General features: G+C 35.3%; 2 protein-coding genes across 2 annotated transcripts; both read left to right on the forward strand.

Annotated features, from left to right (window-relative positions):
- The first annotated feature begins 254 nt into the window (after positions 1 to 254).
- On the forward strand, positions 255 to 3,265 carry LOC108374732 (synaptic vesicular amine transporter-like). The gene is made up of 4 exons (XM_017630730.1): positions 255 to 672; positions 2,003 to 2,234; positions 2,807 to 2,931; positions 3,000 to 3,265. The coding sequence occupies exons 1-4, from the start codon at positions 427 to 429 to the stop codon at positions 3,090 to 3,092; spliced, it is 696 nt and encodes a 231-aa protein (XP_017486219.1). The 5' UTR covers positions 255 to 426; the 3' UTR covers positions 3,093 to 3,265.
- Positions 3,266 to 6,355: 3,090 nt separating this feature from the next.
- On the forward strand, positions 6,356 to 7,366 carry LOC108374733 (outer dense fiber protein 3-like protein 2). Its single transcript, XM_017630731.1, has 4 exons — positions 6,356 to 6,483; positions 6,547 to 6,765; positions 6,824 to 7,010; positions 7,102 to 7,366. Exons 1-4 carry the CDS (start codon positions 6,465 to 6,467, stop codon positions 7,364 to 7,366), a joined length of 690 nt encoding a protein of 229 aa, XP_017486220.1. The 5' UTR covers positions 6,356 to 6,464.
- The last annotated feature ends 4,718 nt before the right edge of the window (positions 7,367 to 12,084 follow it).

The raw sequence follows: 12,084 nt of genomic DNA on the forward strand, positions 1-12,084 counted from the left end.
CACACTTGAAAGAATTAAGGCTATACAAAAGTTTCGACTAAGTATAGTGAACAATAAAAGATTAACATGTATTCAATCTGCAAGGCTACAATAAATTTTAGAGTTAGAGTTATGAAGAGTTTTACATACATACATATATATGTGCATACATACTTACATGGGTAATTTCCAAACAAAGTGTAAATGGCTGGTATTATTTATACTTTTTTTGTAAGAATACGAAACTGCTTTCAGACTCTTCAAACATTAATTTTTTGCATTTTTTGGAAAATATATTCCAGAATGTGACTTTTTTGAAAGTAATCGTTTGGAAATTACACACATACATACATACTTAGTTCTGCTTACACACTCTTACACATACCTTAGGTTACAACAGACCCAGATGAGGAGCAACCCAAATGGCGTCCGTTACTCGAAAGCAAAATGATACTCGCAATTGTTGTTGCTATATGGTTTTCAACCTCCACAATGGCTATATTGGAACCGTGTTTACCCATTTGGCTAATACAGAACCTTCATCCCACCAAATGGCAATTGGGTACAGTTTTTATACCAGATTCTGTTGGCTATTTTATTGGCACCAATTTCTTTGGCACATTTGCATACAAATATGGGCAAGTGAAAATTTCCTGCATTGCATTATTACTTGTCGGAGTTTCAGCGTTTTTGGTGAGTAGTAAATAACACAAGTTTATATGTAGAAAAAAAATCGGCCTGCGACATTTTGGTATGAATTATAATGTACAATTTTGCGTTGCATTCTAATACGAAATCGGAATATAAGAAAGTAGAACAGTTTTTGAAAAATACATACCCGTATAGGCAGGTTCTGCAATTCACTTCTGAGTGAATTTCAATTAAAGTCGCTTTGAATTCAAATTGAATGGGGTTGAAATTAGCTGGGAAGTGGGTTGCCGAACATACCTGCTAGCCAAATATCTGTTTTTGAGATCTGAAAAAAGTGCCCTCACTTACTTGCAATTGTTTTGTGATATTTTTATATTAATGAAGCTAATTAAATTTGATATCATATATGTTTGTCATTTTCAACCCATATTAGTAATTTAGGATTAATCGATATAGTTTGCATAATTTTCAACACAATTTCTAAAAAAATTTACTTTCGGTACAAACATCCACATGAGGAAATCCTATTTCCTCAAGTTTCTTTCTTGGAGGTCAACTTATAATCTTCTATTAATAGAATAAAACCCCGTATGGTCTAAATTGAATAATAAATCTAGAAGTTATGAGCCCTTAAGACAAAATACATGCAAAACGTTTTCTTAAATAATTAAAAAAAATTTAAATCATAAATTTTAATGAAACCCTTTTGCATGTAATTCTATTTCGATGAATTTTTTATGTACCCGCTAAAAAATTTTTCAGGCAGCCGCTGAAAACCGCTAAATCGCTGTAATTTTCTTATTTTAGATCCGATTTTTTAAATCTTTGTGTCGCTGAAAGGCCTCGCTCAGTACTACAATTGGCCATCAACCAGTTTAAGCCTTAAATTTTTTTTATTTATACCTTCGCTAATTTTGGAATTACTATCCCTAGATTTTTATTTTTATACTATAAAGCTACACCTCGAAAAAAAACCATGAAGTCATTGCTATAAACGGCTAGGCTTTATTCAATTATAGTCCATATNATTTTGGAATTACTATCCCTAGATTTTTATTTTTATACTATAAAGCTACAGCTCGAAAAAAAACCATGAAGTCATTGCTATAAACGGCTAGGCTTTATTCAATTATAGTCCATAGCGAGGCCTTTTCGGTGACATAAAAATTAAAAAAAAAAAACGGGTAGCAATTATGAAAATTATAGCAAAAAGCGCGATTTAGCAGTTTTTAGCGGGTGCATAAAAAAATGTTTACACCCAACATTTTTCTCGACAAAGTATTTAAATAAAACTCACACAAGCTAAATTTTATTTCGTGATACGCATTAATGTACATATGTACATGCTTTCAAAATCTTCCTAATTCTGTAGATTCCAAGCGCCACCACAGTCAGCCAATTGCTTTTGCCCCATTTCGGTTTGGGTTTGAGTATTGGAGTTATTGATGCAGCGTTGGTGCCGCTACTGGCTAGTTTTGTTGATGCCACCTTAGCGCAGGAGGAACAATGCGAAAGCGATGGCATTGGCGGCGGCAACTCCATGTCCAGCTATGGCACAGTTTATGCCATACAACAGACATCTGTTAGTTTAGCCTATTGCTTAGGTAAGTAATTTGATCATATGTACGTACATTCCCTGCAAACCATTTTTCCAGAGTATTCTCAATTGTAGATTTTTTGCAGAAAATTTCTAAATGAAATAAACTGTGCACACCCCGATTCTTTTACGAAATTTCACAAGAAATCCGATGTGAAAGATTTTTTTAGAATTTACTTTATTTTTCGTACAGAAATTTTTTAACGAGTTCGTGTCAACCACTTCATAAAATTTTCTTTGAAGATTCGTTAAAAAATCGTTACAGAAATGAGATACTCCTAACGATTTCCTTAAGATTTCGGGATCTTTGGTTTGCAGGGTTGTTTTATACGTACAAATACATATGTATACAAGTATTCTTTGGCTATTCCCACCTAATATTTCCTTAGCTCCTTTACTGGGTGGCGAGTTGGCGCAAGCATTTGGTTTCTCTTGGTTAATGCGGNTCGTTACAGAAATGAGATACTCCTAACGATTTCCTTAAGATTTCGGGATCTTTGGTTTGCAGGGTTGTTTTATACGTACAAATACATATGTATACAAGTATACTTTGGCTATTCCCACCTAATATTTCCTTAGCTCCTTTACTGGGTGGCGAGTTGGCGCAAGCATTTGGTTTCTCTTGGTTAATGCGCATTGTTGGTTTCTTAAACATATGTTACGGACCCGTATTGGTATTACTGCATCAAAAGTATAATCCCAAGGTAAATTGATAATTTTTTTAATCTAAAACTTTAGTCCAAAAATAAATAAATTTAAATTAAATTGATAGACCATACGCGAAAAGCACAATGAGTTATTGCTCAGAAACAGTGGCCATAGCACCCAGTATAAGCAACTCTACAACTCTATTGACATAGAGTAAAAACTAGCAATTGTTCGATTAACAGAAGATCGTTTGCATCGGTGGAAATTCCGGCGAGCTTTGCCATCAACTTAAAACTAGAAACTAAGAAATATTGTAAATAGTTTTACGTCAGTTAAGTTGTTGTAATATGCATACACTCTTATTGTATTTATCGACTGTACCCAAATAATTATAAATAACATGTTTGGTCTAGTTTAAACGAATCGAAGATATGTTTCTATTACAATCAAGAGTACATAACACACATTTCACATTTTTGTCTTATATGGGCATTCCCATGGTGGCGCACGTGACAGTCGTACGATTTCAATGTGATACAAAAAAGGAATACCATTTGTTTTCTTTAACTTTTTTGGGCCATTGTATAGCACATAATTAGCTCTATATTTAACCGAAAACTAAAATCAATCGAACTGCTTGGTCCTGAAATACAAGCATTTAAAGAGAGTGTCGTTACGTGACAAAAAATGGAAGTTGATTTTTTCTTTTCTTACAAAATCGCAAAACTCTGCGAATTGTGGATGGCTATTTTGATGAAACTTATTTTAATATGATTTGGATCAATTCTAGTTGTTTTTAGAGTTTTTGAATTAATGCAAATTGTTTCAGTTCTCTTTTGCAACCCCAAGTGTGAAACGTGACGTGACTGGCGTCACGTGACATAAATTTCCATCGTTATATATTTGTTAATATTGCTTTTAAATGAATTTTCAACGCAAATAAAACATGTATTTTATGTAGAATATACTTTATATTTTGACTTCAGCGCCAATTCAGGGTCAAATTAGTAGAAATCTATGATTTATTATGTTTCAACCACATACGCCAAATTCGAACCAAATCGGACCATAAATACGGTTTTTCGAAAGATCTCGACCTTGGCACCACCTAGGAAGACCATTTAATGCAAACATGATTCTACTTTCATAGCCAGTATATATTTTAAAAAGCAGACAAATCGGCCCGTAAATACGTTAGATATAAAACTTTTATTTTTTTTTGTCGTGATGGACCTTCCGCTGGAAACACCCATTTGTAATAACGTGGTTGATACCGAATCGAAAAACTAAATCGCCTATATTTCGATCAACAGATGACACGTTTTCAGTGTTAGATATACGTACGATCCGAGGCCCAAACCTCGACTTGAAAGCTTCACGTTGAAAATGTGCGACCGCAACAGATAACCGACAAATTCGCCACTCAGCACTTACTTTGACTCTCAGAGAGCACTAATCAACATAACGACCCTGCGAGCAATTAACCCAAATTTATCCTTCCCTACGAACCGCCGCCAAAAAAGTAATTGCTTTTAAGCTTTTCTGAATATTCGGCGAGCTTTAAGGCCGGGCAATCTTCTGGAAAAATAAGAATTGACACCTGGTGAAAGATGTCCAGATTGTCAGATTGTGAAGGAACACTTTTCTGACGCTCCTGAATAGCAGCAATAGCGAAAATTTAGGATAATATGCACCCGAACCCCCAATCGATGATGACGGAATCGATATCAGCTCTATGACCACGATGAGATTCGAAAACTAACAGCTAAACTATTCAAATATGGCGGCGTAAAGCTGGCGAACAAACCTACATACATATAATCAGAATATGGTCGGGCGACAGCATGACTGCCGGTTCGGCCATTTTCGTCCACTATGGCGACATCAGTTACCTGAGCATCAGCTGTAAGGTCTTATTAAACGTATTAAGTATGTTAAAGGCTATAGCGCACCGTCAACCAACTGATAGGACTTTATAATTGTTAAATCCGTCATAAACCAAGCAATCATCATATGCCACATCTTGGAAAAGACCCGCAAGAAGCGGTTCGACAAACACCATGTTATTGTCTAATCTCGGCTGTCGGTTCGAAAACGTCGTATCTCAGCAAATAGTTTAAGAACTGCCATCTTCCACTCAGCTGCCGATATGTACTAATATTTGTCGATTTCAAATCCACAACTTCGAAAAGAAGTTGCTGTTATCCTTTTTCAAATTTGGTTTGGAGGCAATCTACTTTCAGCGTTGTGCCGTTCGAGCCGTTTGAGATTTCAGACAGGGTGACTCTCTGTCGTGTGATTTCTTAAATGTGGCGTTGTAGATTAAATCATGAACTCTTTGAGCTTTATAATGACATGGACTTAGTTAAGCGAATAACAATACAAAGATAGCGCTGACTTGTAAATGCCGTACGGATGGATGAAGGTGCTCCAGAGAAAAGATCATTTGACTCGGCTTCCATGGGTGGACAATAACACAATGGAAGAACAAATGCAGGAGGACCTGTTTACATTTTATGTGAAAATCCTGCGTAACTTCGTAAACGAAAGAAGAAATTTTCAAAGTTTTCAGTTCTATCAGTGCCAAATATTAAGAAGAACCAAACCACTAACGTCCATAGTAGCAGGTCTCGCACTCAATATTGTCACTAAGGTTCTTTCCGGGGTGTCATTATACATGCATTTTAGTGTTGGGCAGTATCGATACCAAAATTACTCAACACTCGATTCTCCAAAGGATCGATCGAAACCAAATTTTAAAAGAATCGATCCTGCGTACTCCAAAGTAGCATTCAATCGACGTTATTTGGGATTAATGTATTAATTTGAATAAAGTCCTGCCAGCTAGTGAGATTTCTACACTAAGCACTAAAAGATTACTAACATACATACATATCGTCGATGTTTTGCAAAACCGCCCATCGACCAGTTGCAAAACCGCCTAAATCGCCATTATGACAAAAATGAGATTTGGTAACCTTGAACTCCAGGCATCGAAATTTATGCATAGGAATCGTACAATCGTTTTTAAAACAACAAATTTCCAAAATAATAGCTAGAGAATATACCGCCTATCAAGGCAATGCCTTGAAAGAAAAGGCGATTCTTCGCCGTAAGAAGGCGGTTTGGCAAAAACATCGACGATATGTACTTTTAAAGAAAGTACTCGATTCTCAAAAGTACTTGATACTCCCAACACTATTGCATTTGTCGGTCCCCCAGTGTGGCTAGTGCGACTATCTAGAACTTGGAGTTGAAGCAATTTAGATTTATCTAGCATACAATAACAATGAGAACCAACGGAGGATAATTCTTGCCAAAGGGTATTTCTTTGAGCTAGGTATGCAGAGGAAAAGTGGAACCTTACTGGCAATTTCAACCTGTGATCTATACTAAATTCACCTTGCACTATTTCTATTTATGTCCTATATGCCAGCGTCGGCTATTGAAAACATGTCATATCAAAATATTTAATACCAAATTTCGACACCTCAAATAAACAACAAACAAAAAATTTTCGCTCATTTCCTGACTTCAAAATTCCAAATTTTTACCTGCGATTTCCTTTTGATATTGCAAAAACAGCAATATGAGTAAAAGACCTTTAGGTAAGTTTTGAGGAATTCCAAATACGATCCCGTATCAGTAATAAACCACTTGGATGTTCTTAGGTCCCGGACCCGGCGCTTACATGCTGCCACCCACTGTCGGCTACGAAAATCACGATAACCGTAAACAGCGTCTGCCGCAGTTCTCAATGGGCACGCGCGCATATAGGCACCAGAAACTAATCGGGCCAGGGCCGGGAGCCTATAATGTGGACACATTGACGCGTTACGGCGTAAGCCGTGGCAATGAATTTACGATCCAGGGTAGAACATATGTGAAAGGTAAATATTCGATCTCTGAAGAGACACACCTGCTCACACATAATTTTATTTATTGCAGAAAAGAAAATTGGTCCAGGACCGGGAGCACACGATGTACATCGAAAACCATTTTTCAAGGGCACCAATGCGCCAGCCTACTCAATGTCTTGGCGAAATGCTTACAGCTTTAAGAGCTCCACTCCCGGGCCCAATGCATACGGCGTGGATGTGTCACCAATTAAACCAGGATTTCCTGCATACAGCATGTAAGTAGCATATATATATTTTTTTTAATCTCCCAAGATTTTCGCTTTCGTCTCTTTATTCATCATTCGTTGGTTATCTTTGCAAAAACAGGGGCGTGCGGTATCGTTTATCTGGCAAACCAGCTTCGCCAGGACCTGCAGCTTATGGTGCAGGAAATCTTTCCATAAAACTACCACGTAGCCCCGAGTACTCAATTTCCGGGCGTAGTCCGTACGCCTTTAAACGAATTGGTCCTGGTCCAAACTATTATGATCTAATGTATTACCGTCCTGGCAAATCGGGACAAGCATACTCATTCGGCATACGTCACAATGAATTTGCGCCACCAATGATTGTTAAGTGTGACAACATGTAATTGCAATATTGAAATGAAATCTTTTTGGTCTTTATTTTTTTACAAAACAAAAATCTGCAAATTTTCGCTTGAATATAAAACTAAATAAAAAAAATGGAATCATAAAATAGCTTTCAACAAATAATATATTTCGATTTCAATTAGTCTTAAGAGGATATGGCAGTTCAAGCGCGGCGATTCATGTGAACATCCGCTGTGTTTGGACTTCAAGTTAGATGGCTATGATCTAAGACACTAAACGCTATTACATTCTGCATTGGTAACATTAACGTCAGGCTAAATGGAAATACTTCCACGACAGCCACGACGTAAACCGGAAAAATTCTGTTAGTTCTAGATGCAAAAATTGCTATGCATGAACCTATTTAAAGACTTAATATGACCGCACGGCTCGTGGCAAGAAGTAGCTTTTAGGACTTCAAGGAATCTACCACGTGAGTACACAATGGGAGTCTTTACTATATTGTGCCGTATGTATAAAACCTAAGCAAATGCTTTTTCGAGAAATTTCCGACCTATTACTCGATTTGTTCAAATAAATTTAATTGAAAGGTATGGGATTTTAAGAAAATGCAATTGCTTAATTTTTATGCATACGGCTCATGGAGCCCGGGTTTGAGAACGCAAGCTTTGACTGTATGTGCTCTGCGAACTGAGGACGTGGAGTGGGCAAAACTATCATAAGGTGGATTCCGTTCATGTTATCTAGAAGAATGCTGACTGTGCGGGGTGAGGCTAGCATCTTAACCATGGCAGAGGTTGAGAGAGGACGCCCTCAGCGCGGGTTGATCTTATCTCTCTTGTGGTGTTTGCTAGTGGACTCCCTACTAACGGAAATCCAAGGCTTCGTCCATATCCATGCTTACGTGGATGATCTTCGTCAGGTAAATCTCTCAGAGAGGTTTGTGTTAAGGCACAGATAAGCATGCACTCTAAAAAGTGCATGTAAAACTACTACTGAAAAGTGTTTATTTTTCAACCAGAATATGTTTAAGTATACGCACAAGATGTTCAAGATTTGATTTTGAACATGAGTTGTTTAAAATATACACATGAAATGTTTAAAATTACAAACATTTTGAAAGTAAAAATCTATTTTTAACAAATAATAAATACTAAGTGCCAGAGGCGCACGCAGGAATATATCTTTGTGGGGAAAGGGTTTATACTTATAAATATATATCATCAGCAAATACTGAAAATTCGGTCTTTAAAATACATTTATGAAAGTCTTATTTACAGTATGAAATAAATAAATAAACTTTTCAAAGTATCATCAATTGCATTTTATTTACATAAAATTTACAAAGAACTCAGACATTTTTAACCGGCTTCAAAAAAGGGGAGGTTATCAATTCTTCGGTGTATTTTTACTTCTTTTATTTATTCCACCGCATAACTTTGTACCGCGTGAACCGATTCCAATAATTATGGAAAGATGGTACCTTAGGGTCGTCTCGTAATTTGGTTTAGATCCGATCATTAAATCATGAAAAAACTAACGGTTAAAGATGCACTCAACTTTCAAAAGTAATACAAAATTTTACAAAAGAATTTTAGTATAAATAAATTAAATAATTTCACGAACTTTTTACACTTTTTTTTTAATTTTCGTCGATTTCTGGTTTTTCATTTTTTAATAATTCGAATAACGAAAATTTAACTGAACTTGTATTTTTATCATGTAGCTCATTTTGGTGGAACGAATTCGAAGTTAGCAAATTAAATCTTCGACTGCTTATTAAGTACATATCAGTGGTAAACTTTTTTAGGCTGTAAAGTGTAAAAAGCAACAGTAAGTTAGTATGCATTGCATATTTTTAGGACAATGTTTCCATTCGCAGTTAAACTTTAAAGAGCTCTCAAGAAAAAAAGAAAAATTCTTACAAAATGACGCACAAGAAATGGAAAAGAAAATTTTTTCTTTCAAAATTTCTTATATCATAATAAATTTAGCCCCAAAACCTAACCCTTGTGTGCGCTACGTGGCAAATTTGATATGTAAAAGTAAACAGACATTGTTTAATTTTGCACACACTAGGAGAGGAAACTGGTTACCTCTCTTTATATGCGTAAATTTAAACGAAAATTTTTTAGAGGAAATTTTAAACATTTTACATGTAATCTGTGAAAATGTGAACAATAAATGTTTAAAACTCAAAAACCAAATTTGAAATTTGTTCTACGCCACACATATGATAAGTAAAAGTAAGCAGGCAATGTTTAAATTTGCATTCATTAAGAGAGGAAACTGGTTACCTATCTTAATATGCGCAAATTTAAACACAATTTTTTTAGAGTGTGAATAAGATTGATCAATGGTGCACTTTGCAGAGTCTTGCTGTGAATCCCAGCAAGACAACCCTAGTCTTGTTTACGCGGAAAAGAAAATTGGAATGTCTCAACCATTCACTGCTTAGAGGCGAAATCCTATGTCTCCGTCTCTAGATACCAGAGAGCTGCATGGATACCCTCAAAATACATTTTAAGTCACTCGCTTTCTTTTCACATCTGCATACACTCGCACTCATTTATTTCGAAACATAACGCATGATAAAAACATAGCAAGGTATAACCGTTCTTCAATTTGGCGGCCATGATTTTTTTTTTGAAGTTTGCCAACATTTTAAAATCATATAAATGTGAAAATAATAAAATGAAATTGTTCGAAATTGTTGTTGCTTGAGATTGAAAATGAAAATGTGTGTGTGAGTTTGTGAGTAAATTTAAAAATTAAATTGTTTGGAAACGTCAAGAATTTTAAAAGTGACTCTCAGCGGTTCTACCTTACTATATTTTTATCATGACATAACGTGCGATAGCATTGAAAAAACATTGTCAATTGAGTGAGTAATTCACACTATCAAGCATCATGATTCAATAATAGAAAGGTTTTGTAATAAAACAGTCTTCTCGCTCCCACACATAAAATCGGCTCCTTTACTTGTTCAGAATGTTGCTTACTCTATTGTTTCTAGTGATATTAGTAGTAAAACCAAAAATTCTTCATACTAAATATTCGTTGGCGTCACCTTCGTTTGCGTAATTTTCTAGAACAAGTGTAGAATAGCGACCGTTTAGCTATAAAATAACCAAAAATGCCGATTGATAGAACTTTTTACGCTGATTTCAACGATACCAAATTTATTTGGCGCAGGTAAAAAAAGAAGATATAAGAGGTTTCTGTGTATTTTTTATTATCACTAAATTGTTGAAACCCAAAAGTAGATCATGATAAAATATGTAATATCGAATTAAAGATAATAACTTGTACTTTCTAACAGAGTTGGGCAAAATTTATTCGAATGACAAATAACAAATGAAAAAATTGTTTTTCTTGTTATTCGTAAATAATAAATAGTTTTGTTTATTAAAAAAAAATTATTCGAATGATGGATAAATTATTTTATTCGTTATTCGAATAATTATTATCTTCATTAATTATTCGAATAACGAATAAAATAATAATAAAACAAGTAATTTATGTATATATATATGTACATATATTTATGTATAAAATGATAACCGTTTTCGTTGTTTCGATTTAACTCAAACCCCTGGATAGATTTAAGTCAAATTTTCGGAAGTTATTCCCTGCGCATAAAGTCCTATTAAAGGCTACTAAAAACTCCTTGGTGGCGATGGAGCCGAGTTATTTATAAAAGCCGTATTTATGAACCGATTTCGTTCAAATTCAAAATGTGTTCTTCGTGCATGATGAAAAATACTTATGCGAAAAATAGACCCGCTAGGGGGCGCTGCAGTTGAGTTATTTCGAAAATCCTTATTTATTGTACAATCAGGTTGCAATTCATAATGGTGCTGCAGTCGAAATCATTAGAAACCCCATATGTCTGGACTACTTTGTTTTTTATGTTTTTGTTATACGAATTTAAGATGTCTCACCTCGTCATACACCCTAAATGCGACGTTGCATCTACCTCCGCTTGATGAAATTGCTCGGGCGGCCATTGCTGCAGCAGTAAGACTCAAGGAATCCAACTCTTGGATATTTTAAAAGTGGCGAATCAGCAAGGAAAGTTTCTATCACATCCTTGCAAGAAAGACCACTGTTGGTATATCAATGGCCAAATTTTACATTGAGGATTTTTGGCTCTCCTTAATAGAAAACGCACATCTGTGCTCTTCAGCTTTCTTATAAGGACTTTTGTTGGCCTACATGACATAAGACTAGAGGTTGACGCATCGGACCAATGTTGTAGTTGCAAGATCATAGAAGAATATTACGCACGCTTAGAAAAGATCTCACAAGTGGAAATAAGACCATCGGTAAAGCTTTTGACATTGGAAGGGTTTTTTCTTGCATATAGCATCAGAGCGCTATTTTTTTTGGCAGAAATATGTGTGAGAAGGGTTCTGCTCTTTAGTTGTTCAACCTAAATTAAGAATTTTTACTTTATCCATATTTGGTTTTCCACGCTATTCTTGCATTGGCCAAAGCAAACAATCTTATCAGGGGCCGCGAAACCAGAGGAAATGGACTAGTATTCTTGATAAAATAGTAAACAGAATTCAGCTAACTCACAATCCTTGACAACAGAAATAAAAGTAAAAGATGGCTCAATGTGTTAAAAATGAGTTTTTATTCATTATTTAAAATAACGAATAAAATAACGAATAAATTATTCGCAAGCAATTTATTCACGAATAATTTATTCGTGAATGAGTTATCTGCGAATAATTATATTACGGATAAA

This window comes from Rhagoletis zephyria, unplaced genomic scaffold, assembly GCF_001687245.7.
Source record: "Rhagoletis zephyria isolate East Lansing unplaced genomic scaffold, Rhagoletis_zephyria_1.1 Rzeph_scaffold_08075, whole genome shotgun sequence".
NCBI classification, from domain to species: Eukaryota; Metazoa; Arthropoda; class Insecta; order Diptera; family Tephritidae; genus Rhagoletis; species Rhagoletis zephyria.